This window comes from Thalassophryne amazonica, chromosome 2 (genome assembly GCF_902500255.1).
Source record: "Thalassophryne amazonica chromosome 2, fThaAma1.1, whole genome shotgun sequence".
NCBI classification, from domain to species: Eukaryota; Metazoa; Chordata; class Actinopteri; order Batrachoidiformes; family Batrachoididae; genus Thalassophryne; species Thalassophryne amazonica.
This window is the reverse complement of record NC_047104.1, coordinates 22,688,308-22,710,595: the sequence shown is the minus strand read 5'-3', so window position 1 is coordinate 22,710,595 and position 22,288 is coordinate 22,688,308. Positions and strand designations below refer to the sequence as shown.

General features: G+C 42.8%; 1 protein-coding gene across 1 annotated transcript in view; it reads right to left on the bottom strand.

Annotated features, from left to right (window-relative positions):
• asb7 (ankyrin repeat and SOCS box containing 7) overlaps positions 1–22,288 on the bottom strand; it is a 74,994-nt gene that overhangs the window by 10,385 nt on the left and 42,321 nt on the right. Inside the window, exons 2-4 of the mRNA XM_034184279.1 lie at positions 7,926–8,065; positions 6,440–6,651; positions 1,993–2,598 (exon numbers count right to left, since the gene is read on the bottom strand). Coding sequence (XP_034040170.1) covers positions 1,993–2,598; positions 6,440–6,651; positions 7,926–7,963 — 856 coding nt within the window. The 5' untranslated portion in view covers positions 7,964–8,065. The remainder of the gene's footprint in view (positions 1–1,992; positions 2,599–6,439; positions 6,652–7,925; positions 8,066–22,288) is intronic.

Here is a 22,288-nt window from a genome sequence, read left to right as displayed (position 1 = left end):
AATCCGCCGGAAAATGGCTGATGTCCAGCTCTTGTGATAACCAGAGAAAGAGCACACGACGGTCTCGTATCCACAGAGCCATCCATTTAGAAATGATCCAGTGGTTTGTGCCGCGACGTCGCAGCTCGGAGCGTGGTGCACCGACCGTCCTTAAAGGGGTCCTGAAAGCTGTAGTTAAAGTCCTTATTCTCTGTGAAGCCCGTAAAATTTTCACCAAAAGCCAGATAACTTTTTCGAATGGTTTCAAGGTGCCAATCTCTAACAGCTTCTGAAAAAATTCTGATGGAAAAAAAGTCCTTTTCATTCCACCATTTCCAGACAATGAAAATCCGACGAGGGGGCGGGATCACTCCTTCCACAAGGCGTGCTCACAGGCGAATGACGTCACCGACAGGCGTGGAAAAACTCACGCATGCGCACGAGAGTTCAAGCATGTCTGACGTAAAAACATATGAATGAAATCCATATAGTTTAAAAAAAAATAAAAAGGACCGTTACTTTATGGACACACCACGTATATACACTCAACAAAAATATAAATGCAACACTTTTGGTTTTACTCCCATTTTGTATGAGATGAACTCAAACTTTTTCCACATACGTACACAATATCACCATTTCCCTCAAATATTGTTCACAAACCAGTCTAAATCTGTGATAGTGAGCACTTCTCCTTTGCTGAGATAATCCATCCCACCTCACAGGTGTGCCATATCAAGATGCTGATTAGACACCATGATTAGTGCACAGGTGTGCCTTAGACTGTCCACAATAAAAGGCCACTCTGAAAGGTGCAGTTTTATCACACAGCACAATGCCACAGATGTCGCAAGATTTGAGGGAGCGTGCAATTGGCATGCTGACAGCAGGAATGTCAACCAGAGCTGTTGCTCGTGTATTGAATGTTCATGTCGCTACCATAAGCAATCTCCAAAGGCGTTTCAGAGAATTTGGCAGTACATCCAACCAGCCTCACAACCGCAGACCACGTGTAACCACACCAGCCCAGGACCTCCACATCCAGCATGTTCACCTCCAAGATCATCTGAGACCAGCCACTCGGACAGCTGCTGGAACAATCGGTTTGCATAACCAAAGAATTTCTGCACAAACTGTCAGAAACCGTCTCAGGGAAGCTCATCTGCATGCTCGTCGTCCTCATCGGCGTCTCGACCTGACTCCAGTTCATCGTTGTAACCGACTTGAGTGGGCAAATGCTCACATTCGCTGGCGTTTGGCACGTTGGAGAGGTGTTCTCTTCATGGATGATGCGAAGGAGATGTGTTGCACTACATGAGGCAAATGGTGGTCCCACCAGATACTGACTGGTATCCCCCCCCCCCAATAAAACAAAACTGCACCTTTCAGAGTGGCCTTTTATTGTGGACAGTCTAAGGCACACCTGTGCACTAATCATGGTGTCTAATCAGCATCTTGATATGGCTATTCTGTGAGGTGGGATGGATTATCTCAGCAAAGGAGAAGTGCTCACTATCACAGATTTCGACTGGTTTGTGAACAATATTTGAGGGAAATGTTGATATTGTGTATGTGGAAAAAGTTTTAGATCTTTGAGTTCATCTCATACAAAATGGGAGCAAAACCAAAAGTGTTGCGTTTATATATATAGACAGGTGGATATAATAAGTTTATTTCCATATGCTGTGACTGGAAGTGTCACGAGGTAAAGGTTTGACCTGGAAGTGCTCACGCTCAATGTTTTGTTCATCAGTAGAATCTTTAAATTGTCCAGAGGTGTGTATGTGGTTGTCAGTGTGTTTGTTTGTCTATATGTGGCCCTGTGACAGACTGGGGTCCTCTCCAGGGTGTACCCCGCCTCACACCCTATGACTGCTGAGATAGGCTCTAGCCCCCCATCGCCCTTAATTGGAGTAAGCGGCAGAAGATGAGTGAGTGAGTGTGAGTGTGTGTGTGTAATGGTGTCTGCAGCTGGCTTTTTTTTTTTCCATGTGGTGTGTGGATGGGACTCACTGGTGACCTCCTGCAGGAAGTCCAGACACGGCCGGCTGATCCCAGACATGCTAACTGACACAGCAACTGGTGTCTGGCCTTCGTAGTTCTTGGTGTTGGTATCTGCTCCGTATGTGTAGAGCATCTGAGCACACAACACATCGTCCCTGAGGGCTGACAGGTGCAACGGTGTCTGTCCGTCTTCGAGACGCCCGAGATTGGTGTCTGCTCCCCTCTGCAGGAACATTCGGCAGTATGAGTGATTGCCTTTGATGACAGCGTACCGCAGCAGAAACCCGTTCTGAATGTCAATGTTGGCGCTGTGGTCAAGGAGGATCCGAACACAACTGGAGCGCTCACGAATTATGGCCAGCTGTAGCGGCGTGGTGCCTTTGTCACTGAGCGGGTCAACCTCGGCCCTGAACTCAAGGAGGAGCCGCACAAATGAGTCTCGGCCATAATGAGCGGCTACATGGAGCGGTGTCCAGCCATCGTTGCTTTTAGCGTTAATAATGTCACTGCAAAACTCTGACTCCAGCATAAGTCGAGCGATGCGCGCTCGGCCGTGCATAGCAGCATAGTGAAGTGCTGTGAAGCCGCCGATGAAGTCCTTCACTGTGGGGTCAGCTGCGGAGACAAAAGCTGAGAGTGAGGGGAAGAGACAAACCAGCACAGGTACATTTTCAGAGTGTCAGAGGACAATAGTGATCGGCCGGGGACAGGACGTTAGGAATGGCACCTAGCAGCCCACTCAGAGCGCGCCGTACCTCCAAGAACCTCTTCAGGACTTCATTCAACTACAAATCCTTGAAAACACTGTCATAACTTACAGGTGCCATCTTGCCACCCAGTCCATCTGCTGCCATCTACTCAGTGGCAGCAGTGATTTCTAAGGCATGGGCCACAACCCCCTGGTAGGCTGTGAAGGTGCTGCAGGTTGTCCATGAGGGGTCATTAGAAATAAACAAAAACTTCTTTGATTTTAAATTTTGAAATTAAGTTTAAAATGACAGAAACACATTTTGTTTTGAAAATATAATTAGAGCTAATAAAACCAAACCAATTTCAGACCTAGCTTAAGTTTTACACACACACACACACACTTGCATCTCTGTATTTGTTTAGAGAACTCGTAGACATAATGCATTCCACAGCACTGAACCATCACAGAGAAACATCTGACCCGAACACAAACCTACAGTATGTCTGACCATAGTCCAAAAACCAAGACTTAACCCTTAAATAGCCCTTTACAGTTGTGAGGACTGTCCAAAATGTCCTCCAGATGACGTATTAAAACCACAATTTGTCTGTCCACACGCACACACACAATCACGGTCAGAATGACATGACTAGTACCACTATATACTTTAAGTGCAGAATTGAAAATAATGATCAACTTTATTTATCCCAAAGGAAATAATTTTTTGCCAGAGTACAGAAACAGTAAACAGCATTTGAATAATGAATGTTCACGAGTTCAATGGTACTAATATTTCATTCGCCTTGTTGAATGGAACATTCCAGCTTTTGCCGGAATTGATTTGACACACAGGCAGTTGGGACATTTATTTTTTATTTTGCTGTTGCCAGTGAAAAAAACATTCAACACTCGGGCTAAAAAAAATTTACGAATAGAATTTTATTTGGCAAAAAATAAACATCCACAGTTGCAAAGATGGATGGGGGGCAGTTTGTGTCACATCTGTGTGAGCCAATCAGAAGCCGTCAGTGCAAAGAGCTCTCAGTCAATGAACTGGAGTAACTCGTAGCTGGTTATCTGTCTCATTTTCCGTGTGAGCACAGGAGGCAGGCAGTCGCCTGTGAGCGCTTTGGGACATGGAGGAGTCCTATCCCATGGCACCACTCGCTGCTTATTGAGGAGAAATATGTGTTTTCATATCAGTCTCTGACAGATAGCACTGGGTCTCCCCACGGCTGTGTGCACAGACGTCTGCTCTACACCGTCTACACTCACGACTGCATCGTCGCCCATCACAGCAACACCATCATCAAATTTGCTGATGACACATCTCTTGGGTGGGGAACCTGACTTCAGGGATGAGGTTGAGCAGTTGACAGTGTGGTGCCGAGACAACAACTTGCTCCTCGACACAACAAAGACCAAGGAACTAGTATTGACTTTAGGAATAAGAGAGGAGACGTTCAGTCATTATTCATGTGTGGAGAGGGTCACGGATTTCTGCTTCCTGGAAGTCCACATAACAGAGGATCTGACCTGGGGTATGAACTCAGCTGAGTTGGTAAAGAAGGCATAGCAGAGACTGTACTTCCTGAGAATTCTCAGGAAGAACAATAAACCCCAGAAACTGCTGGTGTCCTTCTATAGCTGCTCAGCTGACAGTCTTCTTACATACGGTCTCTGTATTTGGTCTTCCAGCTGCATTGCAGCACAGAAGAAAGCACTCCAGGAGATCATAAAGGTCACTCAGACCATCAGCTGCCCTCTCCCCTCTCTGGAGGAACTTCCCTGCTCCCGCTGCCTCAGGAGAGGCCAGAACATACTCCTGGACATATCACACACACCGGTCGTGACCTCATCCAACTGCTGCCATCAGGCAAACAACAAGGTTGATAAAAACGAGGACTAACAGACTCACAAAAAACAGTTTTTATCCTACAGCCATCAACGTGCTCAAGGTGGTCAAAACAAAAACATAAATGTGCACATGCAGTCTTTAAGAGAATGAAAGTATATAGATGTCTGTCTGTGTAGGGCTGTCCTTTTATTTTATCCTCCCTTATATACAGTTCAATATCTTTGATGTTTTTTTAAAGTTTAGCACAGGTTTTTAAATTTAAAGTATATTTCTAGTATATATATATATATATATATATATATATATATATATATATATATATATAGATAGATAGATAGATAGATATCTCTATCATCATCATCATTTTCTTAGGCACTAAATAAGGTCCTGCACTTTAAATTCTTGTTGTATTGTCATAATGACAATGAATGATATTCTAAGTAGGGGGCAGCATATTGTTTGAATAACTGTCACATTTAACACACTTTAACCTTTCTATAAAATATCAGCATTTATACAGCAACTTTTGGAGCATGACTGAGCTGGTCTTCTGCTGTAAAGTGCTGACAAACACAACAGTGTCATCTAGAGGTAGAAATACACTATGACATTGCTTGGATTCATCTAAAAACGTCCGAGGTTGGACACAGACTTCCTCAGTTTACTCTTTTCACATTGAGCTGACGTGCAGTAAATGGCAGCGGTAGAACAGTGTTCTCAGGACTTTCCTAACCATTATATCTGGATAAATTCAACAACATGGAACTTTTTCAAACAAACTGGACAAATTTTTTTTCTGTGAGTAAAAATATTGGAACGTGAGTGACTGGTGTTTTTTTTGTAAGTTATAACCCAGTGTTGTCCTTTCTGACTGTCAAGTTGTTTTGCTTTTAAACCCTGATCCCATTCAGTGTGTTTCCAGTGTAATTTCTGCCATCACATCTCAGCACCACATGATGATGTAAACAAAGCTCTCATGCTCCCCACTGAGCTGAAGGAACAGTAGTGGAAGTCTAAACATGTCAGAAAAGCAACCCGTATGTGCATTCCAATCCAACCACGCCCTTGGTCAGGGCCATTTTTTGTTTGTCTAAATTTGATTCTTATTTTGTTTCATTTTCTGACAGCTTTCTGTGAAGTACCTGCAGTCAACTAGATTTAAAAAAAATTTAAAGAATTCAATGAGGAGTGAATACTGCCATGTGTTTACAAATGTGGGGAGGGGCAAGAGTTGTTTCACAGGATGAGACTGACAGGCGATAAACAGGTACATGTGAAAATCTTATCCATACAACCTGCAAATGCATAAGTCTTATGAAATAAACATCAATGCTCCGCACTGTTTGGCTGCAATGACATCACACCCTTAAAAAGGGATGTCACTGCAGCCAAAGAGTGCCCTAACCCTAACCAGTGACTGAAGACAACAACCGGATGTGTTTGGTACCAGGTCTCTTCAGAGGATCTTTGGGTACTGCTGGAATTACTTTGTGTTAAATGAGTGGTTACTGATAGAGACTAGGATGAGGAGGATAACTTGCATTGTGAGAGAGCAGAAACAGAGTTGAGAGCCCCAGTAGCTGGAGAAGGCCAAGGACATGCCCATGTTTCACCTGGCTGCAGAAGATATATGGCTATTTTAGAAATGTAGGAATGGACTGTCTGTCTGCCTGGGTGGTTGCCATCCAGGACCTAAGGCGGTTCCATAGTGTCATGGATGCGGCAAAGTGCATGCTCCCAGACTTGACCTGAATTTGACAGCCTTCAAACTGTTTTTGTGTGAGAGACCTTAACAAAGAGGTGAATTATATTAGGAGGTGGGGTAACGCCCCAAGGGTGTTTCTTCCTCAATAAAGTGTTACAACAGAAAAAAGCCACTCAGTTCTTAAAATCAATAAGCCACTTACCACCATGTTCCAGAAAGACACGAACACATCTCTCCTTTCCTTTAGCAGCAGAGAAGTGTAGCAGAGTCCAGCCATTGGCATCACGAATCTTGGGCGAATAGCCTTGCTCCAGCATTCTCCTTACGGTACAGACATCTCCGGCTGCCACTGCAGCCTGGATCTGCAGCTCCTCATGAAGCTCAGGGTTCCTTCTGCAGTGATGGTTCAGCATCCTGTCATGTAAAGGAGTGGGAATGTTCATCTGCTCAAAATTCATAAATACAGATGAGGCACCATGTCTGAAGTCAAGATTCTTATTCAACAAAAGAAGAATGGTGACCTTCCAACTACTGCCTACATTGCATATTAAGTACTAATTCAGGGGTGGCCAAGTTCGGTCCTCGAGAGCCAACTTCCTGACACTCTTAGTTGTCTCCCTGCTCCAACACACCTGAATCCAATGAAAGACTCATTAGCAGACTTTTAATGAGCCTTTCATTGGATTCAGGTGTGTTGGAGCAGGGAGACAACTAAGAGTGTCAGGAAGGTGGCTCTCGAGGACCGAACTTGGCCACCGCTGTACTAATTCAACATTAATAGCATTTTACTGAAATTCTCAGTTAACGAGATGCACCTGTTTGTAAGGCAAGCACGACAGCGTGGAGCTCACGTTATAATGCGCTTTACATTTCCTAGCTTTCTCTACTAACATATAACAAAGGGTGGCCTGGGCTAATGGCCCCTCAGTGCCTGAAGTAATGGGCCATTTTCTCAAAATGATGGGCCCTTCTCGAATATCAATGGACCTAGGGCTGTGCCATATTATCCCAACCACAATAATACTGGTATGAATTTTACATCAGGCAGGAAAGAATTTTGTGTAAACTGTCTATTTTATAAGTGATAAAAATTTGGTCTATTAAATGACAATCAGGTAAAAACCTTTTAACTGGATTTGGATGGAGATACTTTGGGATTAAAGTTAAAAGTCTCCACATACACCATGTATTATTTTCTTTTGTGATAGAGCACTAAAATTATGAATCTGCTGTCATTGTTAAGTTACTTCTGGACTTCACTTGGTAATTCCTCCAGCATGTTTTGGGTCTGAACATCCAAACAGAAGTATCCAGAGTTCCAGACATCATCTTAATTAAGAATCGCATCAGCCAGCTCCTTTCAACATGATGGAGAAGTGGTTTTACAGAGAAAAACAGAAAAAGAATGCCCTCTGTAATTTAATAAATCCTCAGTGAAATAATCAAATCAAACAGTTCAAAATCCAGATAGTTAACCAGGAGGGAAACACACATAGAAAGCACTGTGTCCTTGCACAAGAAAATGTTTTTCTTCAATACTGCATTAAACACTCATATACCAAAACTGCTGACTGCTATTCTGTGTTGCTCCACTAATAAGGTAAGCTTCTAAGAGCCAGTGGTGTCATGCTGATAATCCCTTCATCTACTGCATCCAGAAAGAATAAAAGTCAAGAAGCACAGCTGACCTTTTGATGAGGTGAAGGGACGGGCTTCTCTTAGTCATATCTGACCTGCACCTGTCAGTGTACAGCTGCAGTGCCGAGGGAAGTAGACAAAGAACTCCAAACTGCCCCTACGTCCACTCAGTCTGCAAACATTTGGGTTCCTGCAAAACACAGAATAAGTCAACCTTTAAAAAAATGACAGCATGAAATTATAAAAACATGACAACAACTGTATTAAAAGTGAATTCATCAGTTAAAACTCAAAGTGAGGATATGTTCGGAATGAAAGAATATATTTTATTTTAAAGTAACATTAGTGGCCGCGGTGCCGGGATTGCATACAGCAGCCACCTAGGTTCACCCTCTCAACGCTATGACCTCTATGGGGTGGCTGGTGTGGTGCGACAGTGTGCCAGTACTGCACAATAAATGAAGAAAAAAAAAGAAAAGAAAAAAAAATCAAGTTTTCCCCTCTAACAGCACCCCTTGGGCATATACTGTACCGTTATGGAATTACTTTTCACTGCTATGCTGATGACAATCAGTTGTACATGCCAATAACTGCTGGTAATCTCATACACATAAAGACTTTAGAGGACTGTCTTACTTCAGTGAAAATCTGGATATCAAGCAATTTATTAATTTTAAGTTCGGCCCCATATCACTAGCATGCTGCTTATTTAATGTAGCTAAAACAAAAGGAGTCAATTTTTCTTTTTTTTCCCCATATTTTTCAAATGCCACTGGATGGAAAACATGTAAGTACCTTAGAAATGTTCATTTATGACTCATACTGGTAATTAGAAACATCGTTGTCAGGTTTAACACATACTTGCCTGCTTTAAAGTTGTCCTTGTCTCCCTCACAACTATGCAAGCATATCAACTCAGAAACTAGATGAATAATCCAGATTTAGGAGAGATCCAGCACCCTGGTAATGAAGTCAGTGATGATTTATGTGTACCTTAATTGTTCATGCACAGAGATTTGTCTGCTGCATCTATGGTGACGTTCTAAGGACTGGACTTGTGGAATAAGTTTTAGAGAAATTTATACCCCCGTCACACATAGCCGGAATCACGCAGAGTGGCGGCGGACTTATGAATTGGTGCACATCCGAAAGGTACTGGATTTCAGTTCCAAAATGCTGTGATAGCCATCTACAGAAGTCGACACAGTTGGTCCAAATCGGCCGGCTGCCCCAAGGGTGACGCACATGTTCAAAACTCTCCAGTAGCCATCGAGATGGGACACCTATCCGATAGCGGTCCATCTGTTATCTGAGGACCATCTGACAACAATTTACATATTCTGATGGTGGCAAAATGGGATCCGAAAGGATTTGAGCGCATATGAAGGAACCTCGAGATAGATCTGGAACCACAAAGCCTGTGCCACATATAATAATGTCCACCCCCCACCCCCCAGGAGCGCAAAGGAACTGTTGTAATGTATGTGGCATGCTTCATCATGATAATAAATGTGAATTATTATCATGTACAGTGAATGTGAACAGCAGCTATCAAACCGAAAGCTCCACGCGCTAATGTCCGCACAATGCCGCAAATCTAAACAGGCTTTTATATCCACAATAGACCTTACAGCACAGATATTTGTCCATTCCTTCCCATGGGTGACTTAAATAATGTGGATGGATGGAGCGTGAGATTGATAGATGGATCGGTGCAGCATCTGCAGTGATGCGGTCACTGTATTGGACCATCGTGGTGAAGAGAGAGCTGAGTAGGGGGGCAAAGCTCTCGATTTACCGATCGATCTACGTTCCGATCCTCACCTATGGTCATGAGATTTGGCTCGTGACCGAAAGAACGAGATCGCGAGTACAAGTGGCCGAGATGAGTTTCCTCCGCAGGGTGGCTGGGCGCTCCCTTAGAGATAGGGTGAGGAGCTCGGTCACTCGGGAGGAGCTCGGAGTCAAGCTGCTGCTCCTCCACGTCGAAAGGAGTCAGTTGAGGTGACTCGGGCATCTTTTCGGGATGCCCCCTGGATGCCTCCCTGGAGAGGTGTTCCGGGCACGTCCCATTGGGAGGAGGCCCCGGGGAAGACCCAGGACACGCTGGAGGGACTACATCTCTCGGCTGGCTTGGGAACGCCTTGGAGTTCCCCCGGAGGAGCTGGGGGAGGTGTGTGTGGATCGGGAGGTCTGTGCGGCTTTGCTTGAGCTGCTGCCCCCGCGACCCGACTCCGGATAAAGCAGAAGAAAATGAATGGATGGATGGATGCATCATGGATTTTAATGAAATTTTCACTATAGATACATATTAGTCCATGGAAGACTCCATTAAATTTTGGAGGTGATCTCGATCCAGAGCCGGATTCTGGATCAAGATTTCCCTTTATATAGGCTTTGAAGGATTACATCAAAATTACATTACGGATTCTCACTAAAGTTTTTACCACCGATAGATATTACGGCATGCAAGATTCCAGTGAATTTTGGGGATAATCTGGATACGGATTGGTAGACGTCAGAAATCTCTGATTGCTCTTGTTGATAATAAAACTTTTTTGTTAAACAATATGAAATACTGTATTCAAATAATAATATAATATAACATACATACACCTCTCTGTACATCCCACCTTCAAACACAGCCTCATATGACCATCTATGAAAAATCTACTTAAGCTCCCAATTTTCTATCGGAATACAAACTTCCTATGTGCACTGCAGTAGTTAATTCAGTTCATGTTTCTGATGGGGACATACAACTGCTGTCCCCAGATGTAGGATTATTGCGTCAAATATATCATATATTAACCCTTTAGCGCCCACCCTCAAAAGAGACTGCGCTGCCTAATAGACTCTTCATTTTGCTGACTTACTTAAGTTAGAGTGTGTCTGTTATGTTACAGCTTGTCAGACAAGATATTACTAATGCGTCAGTCTATAGTTTTACACACTGTGATAAATAATTGAGCAATAGAAGTGAACATTTGTCTTCAGTCAGCTACACACTGTGCCCGTTATCAATAGTTGGTGTTTTAGGTCTTGACTGACCTTAGTGGGACTCAGAATCAAAGATGAATTAATTACATTTTCAAAGGTTAATGTGGAATCACAACTTCATGGATTTGATAACTCATCAGCATTTTAAGGTTTTTTTTTTTTTTTGTTTTTTTTTTTGAAAGAAGTGTCTCCTCAGACTGAAGGATGACCTGACCAGATTTGGAGGGAACTCTGGTCAAAGGGTAACCATAGGGGTTATGGTTACCCCATGCTACAAAGCACAGTTGTGCCCATTACTTAGTAACTGGAATAATAAGAACAAAGAACAGTAAAGGAATAAGATTTAATGTCAAAAAGGTAAAAGGTAAACTTATTTCTAATATAATGCAATATCTTGTAAGACTATTGTGATTTGGTGCTATATAAATAAAATTGATTGAAAAATTGATTGATTATATATATTAGTCTGGAACAAAGAGGACAAACAGTGTTGTAAAGAACAATAATCAAGACGTTAAAGCGCAAACTTCACTTACCCCCAGAACGACATGAACAGGAAGCGAGCATAGCTCACAGCATCGGAAAATACCGATCCAACCCGCGACATTTTCCAATACCAGAGAAGTGCCACTGTGAATCTTCTCAACTGCTCTCTGCTTTGGTTGCTACTGAGGGGAGGAGAGGAGGGGGAGGCTTTCTGGAGCTGAGCTGTTTGAGAGAGCTCTCTTCCACAGTGTTCGAAGCTGAGGGCAGCGGCAAATTTCTGCCTGGCTCTCGGGTTCAAATTGTCTGTTTGTTGAGCACGGATTTTCCAAAAAATTAACTGAATTGTTGCTGCAAATGTGTGCTAAAAAGTTTGCCAGTTCACGGTCCCGAGGGTGTGAAATGCTTTGTAATGCCACCTCAGAGTACAGCTGAGGAGGAGCCGAACAGAGATTCTGTCCGCTGAAAGAGGAAACAGTCTCCATTAAAATCCTGTGCATTGAGGCTTTTCAGGTTTCAAATCCCGCAAAATCTCAGAGAGGTCGCTGCGCTGCGAGATCTCAGTAACATTGAGAACTGCACTGATACGCTCTGATCACGCTTCACTTTAACCGCTGCACACGGACAACACAATTAACATCGCAACATAAAACTATTTTTATATTGTGCCTAAAACTCTTGAATATATTCTCTGGGTTTGTAGACGTTGTTACTGCATTTGTTTTATGTAAACATGGGAGAATCACAGGCTGTCTCTCCGTTATTTTCAATGGGAGCTGATGTGAGCTATGCTCGCTTCCTGTTCATGTCGTTCTGGGGGTAAGTGAAGTTTGCTCTTTAACGTCTTGATTATTGTTCTTTACAACACTGTTTGTCCTCTTTGTTCCAGACTAATATATATAATGTGTCTGAAATTCAGTTTGCGCTTATTAAATTCCACACAGATTAAACGTAGCAGACATGGATTTTTTTGTTATAATTGTTTTAGTAAGTTTTCAGGGTATCATGCAGCAGTCTCTTATTAACGTGATGAAAAGCATAAAAAAAAAATTCTTTACAAGATATTGCATTATATTAGAAATAAGTTTACCTTTTACCTTTTTGACATTAAATCTTATTCCTTTACTGTTCTTTGTTCTTATTATTCCAGTTACTAAGTAATGGGCACAATTGTGCTTTGTAGCATGGGGTAACCATAACCCATATGGTTACCCTGATCTTTGACCAGAGTTCCCTCCAAATCTGGTCAGGTCATCCTTGAGTCTGAGGAGACACTTCTTTCAAAAAAAAACAAAAAAAAAAAAACCCTTAAAATGCTGATGAGTTATCAAATCCATGAAGTTGTGATTCCACATTAACCTTTGAAAATTTAATTAATTCATCTTTGATTCTGAGTCCCACTAACATCAGTCAAGACCTAAAACACCAACTATAACAGGGGCACAGTGTGTAGCTGACTGAAGACAAATGTTCACTTCTATTGCTCAATTATTTATCACAGTGTGCAAAACTATAGACTGACACATTAGTAATATCTTGTCTGACAAGCTGTAACATAACAGACACACTCTAACTTAAGTAAGTCAGCAAAATGAAGAGTCTATTAGGCAACGCAGTCTCTTTTGAGGGTGGGCGCTAAAGGGTTATTATATGATATATTTGACGCAATAATCCTACATCGGGGGACAGCAGTTGTATGTCCCCATCAGAAACATGACACTTTCTCTGAGTTTTTGGGCAAATTACACGGCAAACAAAGTGAAAATACAAAGAAAAAGTGACGATGCGGTGGAAATTGTTTATGACCCGGAGCTCAAACATGTCGAGGTGGTTGTGCAGGCGAGAGAATGCAGTTACTCTGTCAAAGTGTGTAAGCTCAAACTTACCGACACAACCTCTTCCATTTGCCTTGTCTTCCCTTCTCCACTGGGAAGCAAAAAAAAAAAAACACAAAACAATACACATTTTTCCATGTGAAGTGATGCTGTATTTGTGCAGGCTGTCTGTCCACGAAAGTAGTCAAATCCCCCAATATCACGCAGGGGTTCAAATGAGACTGTGCTGCCCCATATGAAAAAAAAAAAAAAAAAGAAGCATAAAAATAAAGTAAATTTCACACACATCTGAGAATCATTTTAGTATGAACTGAATTAACTACTGCAGTGCACATAGGAAGTTTGTATGTTATATTATATTATTTTTTGAATACAGTATTTCATATTGTTTAACAAAAAAACAGTTTTATTATCAACAAGAGCAATCAGAGATTTCTCACGTCTACCAATCCGTATCCAGATTATCCCCAAAATTCACTGGAATCTTGCATGCCGTAATATCTATCGGTGGTAAAACTTTGGTGAGAATCTGTAATGTAATTTTGATGTAATCCTTCAAAGCCTATATAAAGGGAAATCTTGATCCAGAATCCGGCTCTGGATCGAGATCACCTCCAAAATTTAATGGAGTCTTCCATGGCCTAATATGTATCTATAATGAAAATTTCATTAAAATCCATGATGCATCCATCCATCCATTCATTTTCTTCTGCTTTATCCGGAGTCGGGTCGCGGGGGCAGCAGCTCAAGCAAAGCCGCACAGACCTCCCGATCCACACACACCTCCCCCAGCTCCTCCCCAAGGCGTTTCCAAGCCAGCCGAGAGATGTAGTCCCTCCAGCGTGTCCTGGGTCTTCCCCGGGGCTTCCTCCCAATGGGACGTGCCCGGAACACCTCTCCAGGGAGGCATCCAGGGGGCATCCCGAAAAGATGCCCGAGTCACCTCAACTGACTCCTTTCGACATGGAGGAGCAGCGGCTTGACTCCGAGCTCCTCCCGAGTGACCGAGCTCCTCACCCTATCTCTAAGGGAGCGCCCAGCCACCCTGCGGAGGAAACTCATCGCGGCCGCTTGTACCCGCGATCTCGTTCTTTTGGTCACGAGCCAAATCTCATGACCATAGGTGAGGATCGGAACGTAGATCGATCGGTAAATCGAGAGCTTTGCCCCCCTACTCAGCTCTCTCTTCACCACGACGTTCCGATACAGTGACCACATCAATGCAGATGCTGCACCGATCCATCTATCAATCTCACGCTCCATCCGTCCCTCACTCGTGAACAAGACCCCGAGATACTTAAACCCCTCCACTTGAGGCAAGGACACTCCACCGACCTGAAGAGGGCAAAGCACCTTTTTTCCGGTCGAGAACCATGCCCTCGGATTTGGAGGTGCTGATCTTCATCCCGGATGCTTCACATTCGGCTGCAAACCGCCCCAGTGCACGCTGAAGGTCCTGATTTGACGAAGCCTACAGAACCACATCGTCCGCAAACAGCAGAGACGAGATTCTGTGGTTCCCAAACCAGACCCCCTCTACACCCTGGCTGTGCCTAGAAATTCTGTCCATAAAAATAATGAACAGAACCGGTGACAAAGGGCAGCCCTGGCGGAGGCCAACGTGCACTGGAAACAGGTTTGACTTACTACCGGCAATGCGAACCAAGCTCCTGCTGCGGTCGTACAGGGACCGGATAGCCCTTAGCAAAGGACCCCGGACCCCGTACTCCCGGAGCACTCCCCACAGGGTGCCCCGAGGGACACGGTCGAACGCCTTCTCCAGATCCACAAAACACATGTGGACTGGTTGGGCGAACTCCCATGAACCCTCGAGCACCCGATGAAGCGTGTAGAGCTGATCCAGTGTGCCGCGACCAGGACGAAATCCACACTGCTCCTCCTGAATCCGAGGTTCGACCATCGGTTGAATTCTCCTCTCCATTACTCTGGAATAGACCGTACCGGGGAGGCTGAGGAGTGTGATCCCCCCATAGTTGGAACACACCCTCCGGTCCCCCTTCTTAAACAGAGGGACCACCACCCCGGTCTGCCAATCCAGAGGCACTGTCCCCGATCGCCACGCGATGTTGCAGAGGTGTGTCAGCCAAGACAGTCCCACAAAATCCAGAGACTTAAGGTACTCAGGATGCATTTCATCCACCCCAGGAGCCTTGCCACCGAGGAGCTTTCTAACCACCTCGGTGACTTCGGATCCATGATGCAGTTTTGATGTAATGCTTCAAAGCCTATATAAAGGGAAATCTTGATTCAGAATCCGGATGTGGATCCAGATCACCTCCAAAATTTAACAGAGTCTTCCATGGCCTAATATGTATCTGTCGTGAAAATTTCATTAAAATCCGTGATGCAGTTTTGATGTAATGCTTCAAAGCCTATATAAAGGGAAATCTTGATCAGAATCCGGCTCCGGATCCAGATCATGTCCAAAATTTAATGGAGTCTTCCATGGCCTAATATATATCTGTGGTGAAAAGTTCATTAAATTCCAATTCACTTCCAGTAAGCTACGGAGGAAGATGGACGCTTGATACAATTGCTCTGAAAAGGCAGGCGGTTGAAACCCCACTAATTCTAAAACATCTCATTGTTTTTAAGCAAATTACTCGAGACATGAGAGGGGGAAGTAAAGCTAAGGACAAGAGGAAGGCAGAAAGGACCAACATCGAGGTACTAATGTCACACGATGAAGACATGAGTGATGCTAATGCTGATGAGCAGGCCGCCTTGGAAGCAACCGGGCCGAATTTGAGAGCAATAAGTGAACAAATCAGTGAACTTAACATGACACTAACGGCTAACTGGGACAAATTCAAAGAAGACTTCAAGAAAGATATCAAAGATGAACTCGCACTGTTCAAGGAGCAGATTGATCAACGACTAGCTACCACAACGCTAAAGCTACAAGAACACGAGTGCGAGCTGGAATCAGCTTGCGCTCGCGTGGACGAGTTGGAAACATGGTCAGCAGCAGAAAACAACGCGCTGGAACAGTCACTTAAAGAACAAAATGTATTGCGTGACAAGATAGATGTACTCGAGTCAAGATCAAGAAGGGGAAATTTGAGGATTTATGGAGTCCCTGAACAAAGTGAGACGGGCTCGGTAATTCAGTTTGTGGAGAGGCTAATTGCTAGTGAGAAGCTAATCGAGGACGGAGTGGATCCACAAATCCAGAGAGCGCACCGCTCCCTTGCACCAAAGCCGGGCCCCAACGCGCCCCCCCCAGGTCCATAGTTGTGAACTTTCTCCAATACAGAACCAAAGAAACAATTCTTAGAAATACCTGGAAGAAGAAAATTCAGATTGGAGACAGGTACCTCTCGTTTGATAATGATTACACCACAGATGTGATGCAGAAGCGTAAAGAATATAAGGCAGTCAAAGCAGCACTCAAAGAGAGAGGCATCCGCTTTCAGACGCCGTTTACTCGAATGCACATTCATTGGGACAGCGGGCCACAAATGTATGACAGCCCGGGAGATGCCATGAGGGATCTGTGTCGGAGAGGGCTTCTTTTTGGCCAACCGGACGAGAGGGGCTCCGGCGACAGTGACCCCACAACGTTACTGCAACTGGACCATGTGTTACCATGGAAACTCGTCTCCCGCCACGGAGAGAGGGAAGCCACTAAACGAGCACAAGAACACCTACAGGAGTTCCAGCGCAAACTTAGACCTTGACATGATCATCCATATAAGAGCAGGACGTTGAACTCATGTGTAATGGGTAATTGTTAGTTCTGAAATATTTACGCTTCTTTTCAAAATGGTGTGAAATTATGATTGATATATTGGAATATACTGTCATCTACATATGTTATTAAGCCTGACCAAAAGGAGCATACCACTGGTAGAATTAGTGGAAACACTTTTTGTTAAGGTACATCCACTGATTCTGGAAGGGGGCCCTCTTTTTCAAGAGACTTTTCCCCCCCCCCACCGGGCAAAGGTTTAGGAAAAACAAAAGGGTATAGAAATACCCAGCCTTGGGAGTAAGATTTATCCTGTTTTAATATATACGTTTCTTTTTGTTATTAAAATGTTTTGGTTTTTTAGTTTCTTTTGTTTTCATTGTACGTTGAGCAACCAAATAATATTTACAAACTCATCAATTATTAATGCAGAGTCAAAATTTGAAAATATTATCATTAAATATTAATGGGCTTGGTAATCCTGTAAAAAGGGCAAGGCTCATGAATAAATTAAAGAAAGCTAAGGTACATATCATCTTGTTACAGGAAACTCATTTGAGTGCTCAAGAGCATGAGAAATTAATTAAATTTGGTTATAAAAATATTTTTTATGCACTCAACAAAAATATAAACGCAACACTTTTGGTTTTGCTCCCATTTTGTATGAGATGAACTCAAAGATCTAAAACTCAAAGATCTAAAACTTTTTCCACATACACAATATCACCATTTCCCTCAAATATTGTTCACAAACCAGTCTAAATCTGTGATAGTGAGCACTTCTCCTTTACTGTGATAATCCATCCCACCTCACAGGTGTGCCATATCAAGATGCTGATTAGACACCATGATTAGTGCACAGGTGTGCCTTAGACTGCCCACAATAAAAGGCCACTCTGAAAGGTGCAGTTTTGTTTTATTGGGGGGGGATACCAGTCAGTATCTGGTGTGACCACCATTTGCCTCATGCAGTGCAACACATCTCCTTCGCATAGAGTTGATCAGGTTGTCAATTGTAGCTTGTGGAATGTTGGTCCACTCCTCTTCAATGGCTGTGCGAAGTTGCTGGATATTGGCAGGAACTGGTACACGCTGTCGTATACGCCGGTCCAGAGCATCCCAAACATGCTCAATGGGTGACATGTCCGGTGAGTATGCCGGCCATGCAAGAACTGGGACATTTTCAGCTTCCAAGAATTGTTTACAGATCCTTGCAACATGGGGCCGTGCATTATCCTGCTGCAACATGAGGTGATGTTCTTGGATGGCACAACAATGGGCCTCAGGATCTTGTCACGGTATCTCTGTGCATTCAAAATGCCATCAATAAAATGCACCTGTGTTCTTCATCCATAACAGACGCCTGCCCATACCATAACCCCACCGCCACTATGGGCCACTCGATCCACAACACTGACATCAGAAAACCCCTCACCCACACGACGCCACACACGCTGTCTGCCATCTGTCCTGGACAGTGTGAACCGGGATTCATCCGTGAAGAGAACACCTCTCCAACGTGCCAAACGCCAGCGAATGTGAGCATTTGCCCACTCAAGTCGGTTACGACGACGAAATGGAGTCAGGTTGAGACCCCGATGAGGACGACGAGCATGCAAATGAGCTTCCCTGAGATGGTTTCTGACAGTTTGTGCAGAAATTCTTTGGTTATGCAAATCGATTGTTTCAGCAGCTGTCCGAGTGGCTGGTCTCAGACGATCTTGGAGGTGAACATGCTGGATGTGGAGGTCTTGGGCTGGTGTGGTTACACGTGGTCTGCGGTTGTGAGGCTGGTTGGATGTACTGCCAAATTCTCTGAAACGCCTTTGGAGACAGCTTATGGTAGAGAAATGAACATTCAATACACGAGCAACAGCTCTGGTTGACATTCCTGCTGTCAGCATGCCAATTGCACGCTCCCTCAAATCTTGCGAAACTGTAGCATTGTGCTGTGTCATAAAACTGCACCTTTCAGAGTGGCCTTTTATTGTGGGCAGTCTAAGGCACACCTGTGCACTAATCATGGTGTCTAATCAGCATCTTGATATGGCACACCTGTGAGGTGGGATGGATTATCTCAGCAAAGGAGAAGTGCTCACTATCACAGATTTAGACTGGTTTGTGAACAATATTTGAGGGAAATGGTGATATTGTGTATGTGGAAAAAGCTTTAGATCTTTGAGTTCATCTCATACAAAATGGGAGCAAAACCAAAAGTGTTGCATTTATATTTTTGCTGAGTGTAGTTCATTTGCACAAAGCCATAGACGGGGCGTAGCAATATTAATATCCAAGAATGTTAAATTAGAAATATATTCGGAAATAAGAGATAAAGAGGGACGATATGTCATAATTAAAGATAATATTGAAAATAATCTTTTGACATTGGCAAATATTTACGTACCACCCGACAGTGAAGTAACAATCTATAAAACGATATTTGACACGATAGCAAAAGAGGCTGAGGGAATCTGTATATGTGCGGGGGATTTTAATGCCATTCTTGATTTAAAAATCAAGAACGGCATTAAAATGTGGATATCCGGGATATCCTTCTCTGTTTGGAGATCCTTCTCTGTTTGGAGAAGGATATCCCTTCTCCAAACAGAGTCCAGTGGAAGGGGAACCAATCGGAGCGTCATGACTGAGCGCTAGCAGCAATTAAGAGATTAATCGCCCCGTTTGCGCTTAAACTGCCTTGTTTCTGCTTACAATCAACTTTAGAATGATTAAAAGGTTTTACATTGTCATCTGACAGTTAATAATTAAATTATTAGTGTGAAGTTCGCTGATCCACAGCAGGATTGTTTTCCACCGGCGCGGCTCCACCGAGGCCCGAGGCGCCAGCGCACATCCACCGGCGCGGCTCCACCTGAAGCCCGAGGCGTCAGCGCAGTTCCACCAGCGTGGCTCCACCGAGGCCCGAGCCGTCAGTGCAGTTCCACCGGCGCGGCGTTATCTGACCATGGGTCCGAAGAAGGCACTGACGGCGGAGGAGGGAGATGATATCAAGAAGTCCCTGGACTTTTTGTCTGAGGAAATCTCTGTTGTTAAAATGCAGCAGAAATCCATTATGGAGCTGGTGGAAGAAGTGAAGGCTCTCCAGATCCAGAATGCAGAGAAAGACCGGCGTCTGGTGTACCTGGAGAACCGTGTTGCAGAGTTGGAACAGTACACAAGGATGAACGACGTTATTATTACAGGAATTCATATTAAACCTCGATCCTACGCACGGGTGGTGTCAGAAGACAGCGAGCAGGAGGCCAGCTCAGTGGAACAACAGGTGGCTGACTTCCTGCATTCTAAAGGTATTCAAATGGACTGTAATAACATTGAAGCGTGCCACCCCCTGCCCAGGAGAGAGGACGGAGACAAGCGAGCAGTTATAATGAGGTTTGTCAACAGAAAACGTAAAATGTCACTGTTAAAACAGGGACGGAAACTCAAAGGAACAAACGTATTCATCAATGAACATCTGACCAAAAGAAACGCAGACATCGCCAGGAAAGCTCGTTTCTTAAAAAAGCAGGGAAAAATTCAACAGACATGGACATCCAACTGCAAAACATTTATCAAATTGAATGGAACACCAGAACAAGCGAAGGTTATGGTAATCAGGAACATCGAGGAACTGGACAAATATGACCAATAAGGTATGAGGACACAAACACATCACAACACCATGACACAGACCAGAGGAACCTATTCATCTACTACATCATCTACATCTGGAGACAAGAAGGATATAACTCAAAGGATTGCTGATCATGGAGAAGTAGAACTGAGAACATTTAAATACACAGACCACAATGTACTGGACTTGGAGCACGATATAGACCCGGACAATAATTTCTTTTCAAATATTAATGACAGTTGGTGCTATTATACAGATGAACAGTTTAATCGGATCATTAAAACGGATAACAAATTATCAATAATCCATTTCAACAGCAGAAGTCTATATGCAAACTTTAACAACATTAAAGAATATTTAAGTCAATTTAAAAAAATATTTAACATAATTGCTATATCAGAAACATGGATCAATGAAGATAAAGGAATGGATTTTGAACTGGATGGATATGAATTTAATTGTGTAAACAGAAAGAATAAGAGTGGAGGAGGAGTGGCTGTGTATGTGGATAAGAACATGGATTATAAAATAGTAGACAATATGACAACTGTGATCGATAACTTATTAGAATGTATAACTATTGAAATATGTGAAGAAAAAAGCAAAAATGTATTAGTCAGCTGTATATATAGAGCACCAGGATCTAGTATTGAAACATTCACTGACTGTATGGGAAAAATGTTCTCAAAAACTAATCAAAAAACTGTGTTCATTTGTGGTGACTTAAATATTGATCTGCTCAATCCAAATAAGCATAAAATAACAGATGAATTTATCAATATAATGTACAGTATGAGTTTATATCCAAAAATCACCAGGCCAAGCAGAATTACATCCCATAGTGCTACCTTAATTGATAATATATTCAGCAATGATATTGAGAATAACACTGAGTGGATTATTAATCAATGACATTAGTGATCATCTACCAGTTTTCATCGTTTATAATAGAAACCATCAGCGGAATCAGCCAGAGGAGAAAATAAAATACAGGCGAGTGCGGACAGAGGAAAACATGAACACACTAAAGAAGGATTTACAGGAGCAAAACTGGGAAAAGGTATACAGTGAAAATGATGTTGATAGTGCATATGAAACGTTTTTACAAATATTTACATCATAATATGATAAAAATTGTCCAATTAAACAAGACTACAGAAAACAAAAAATCCAAGCTCGACCATGGATGACGAAAGGGTTACGAAATGCATGTAATAAGAAAAATACACTGTATAGAGAATTCATAAAACTAAAGACTAAAGAGGCAGAAAATAGATATAAGAAATACAAAAATAGATTAACTAATATTATACGGGTATGTAGGAAGGAATATTATAGTAACATATTATATAATAACAAAAACAATATTAAAGGAATATGGGATATATTAAATAGCATTATCAAAATTGGTAATAAAAAACAGAGTACACTCAGTATTTCATTGATAATAATGTCAAGAAGGAAAATAAGGATGAGGTAGTCAACGGTTTTAATAATTTTTTTGTAAATATTGGACCAAGCTTGGCAGAAAAAATTCCCGATTCCCAACCTGAGGATTGGGATAATAATCTCATAGAAAGAAATCCCTGTTCAATGTTCCTCACAGCAGTGGATGGAAAAGAAATTATAGACGTTGTGAATAATTGTAAATATAAAACATCTACCGATTTAAATGAAATTGATATGGTGGTGGTAAAACAGGTCATTGAATGGATTGTAGAACCATTAACATACATCTGTAACTTATCA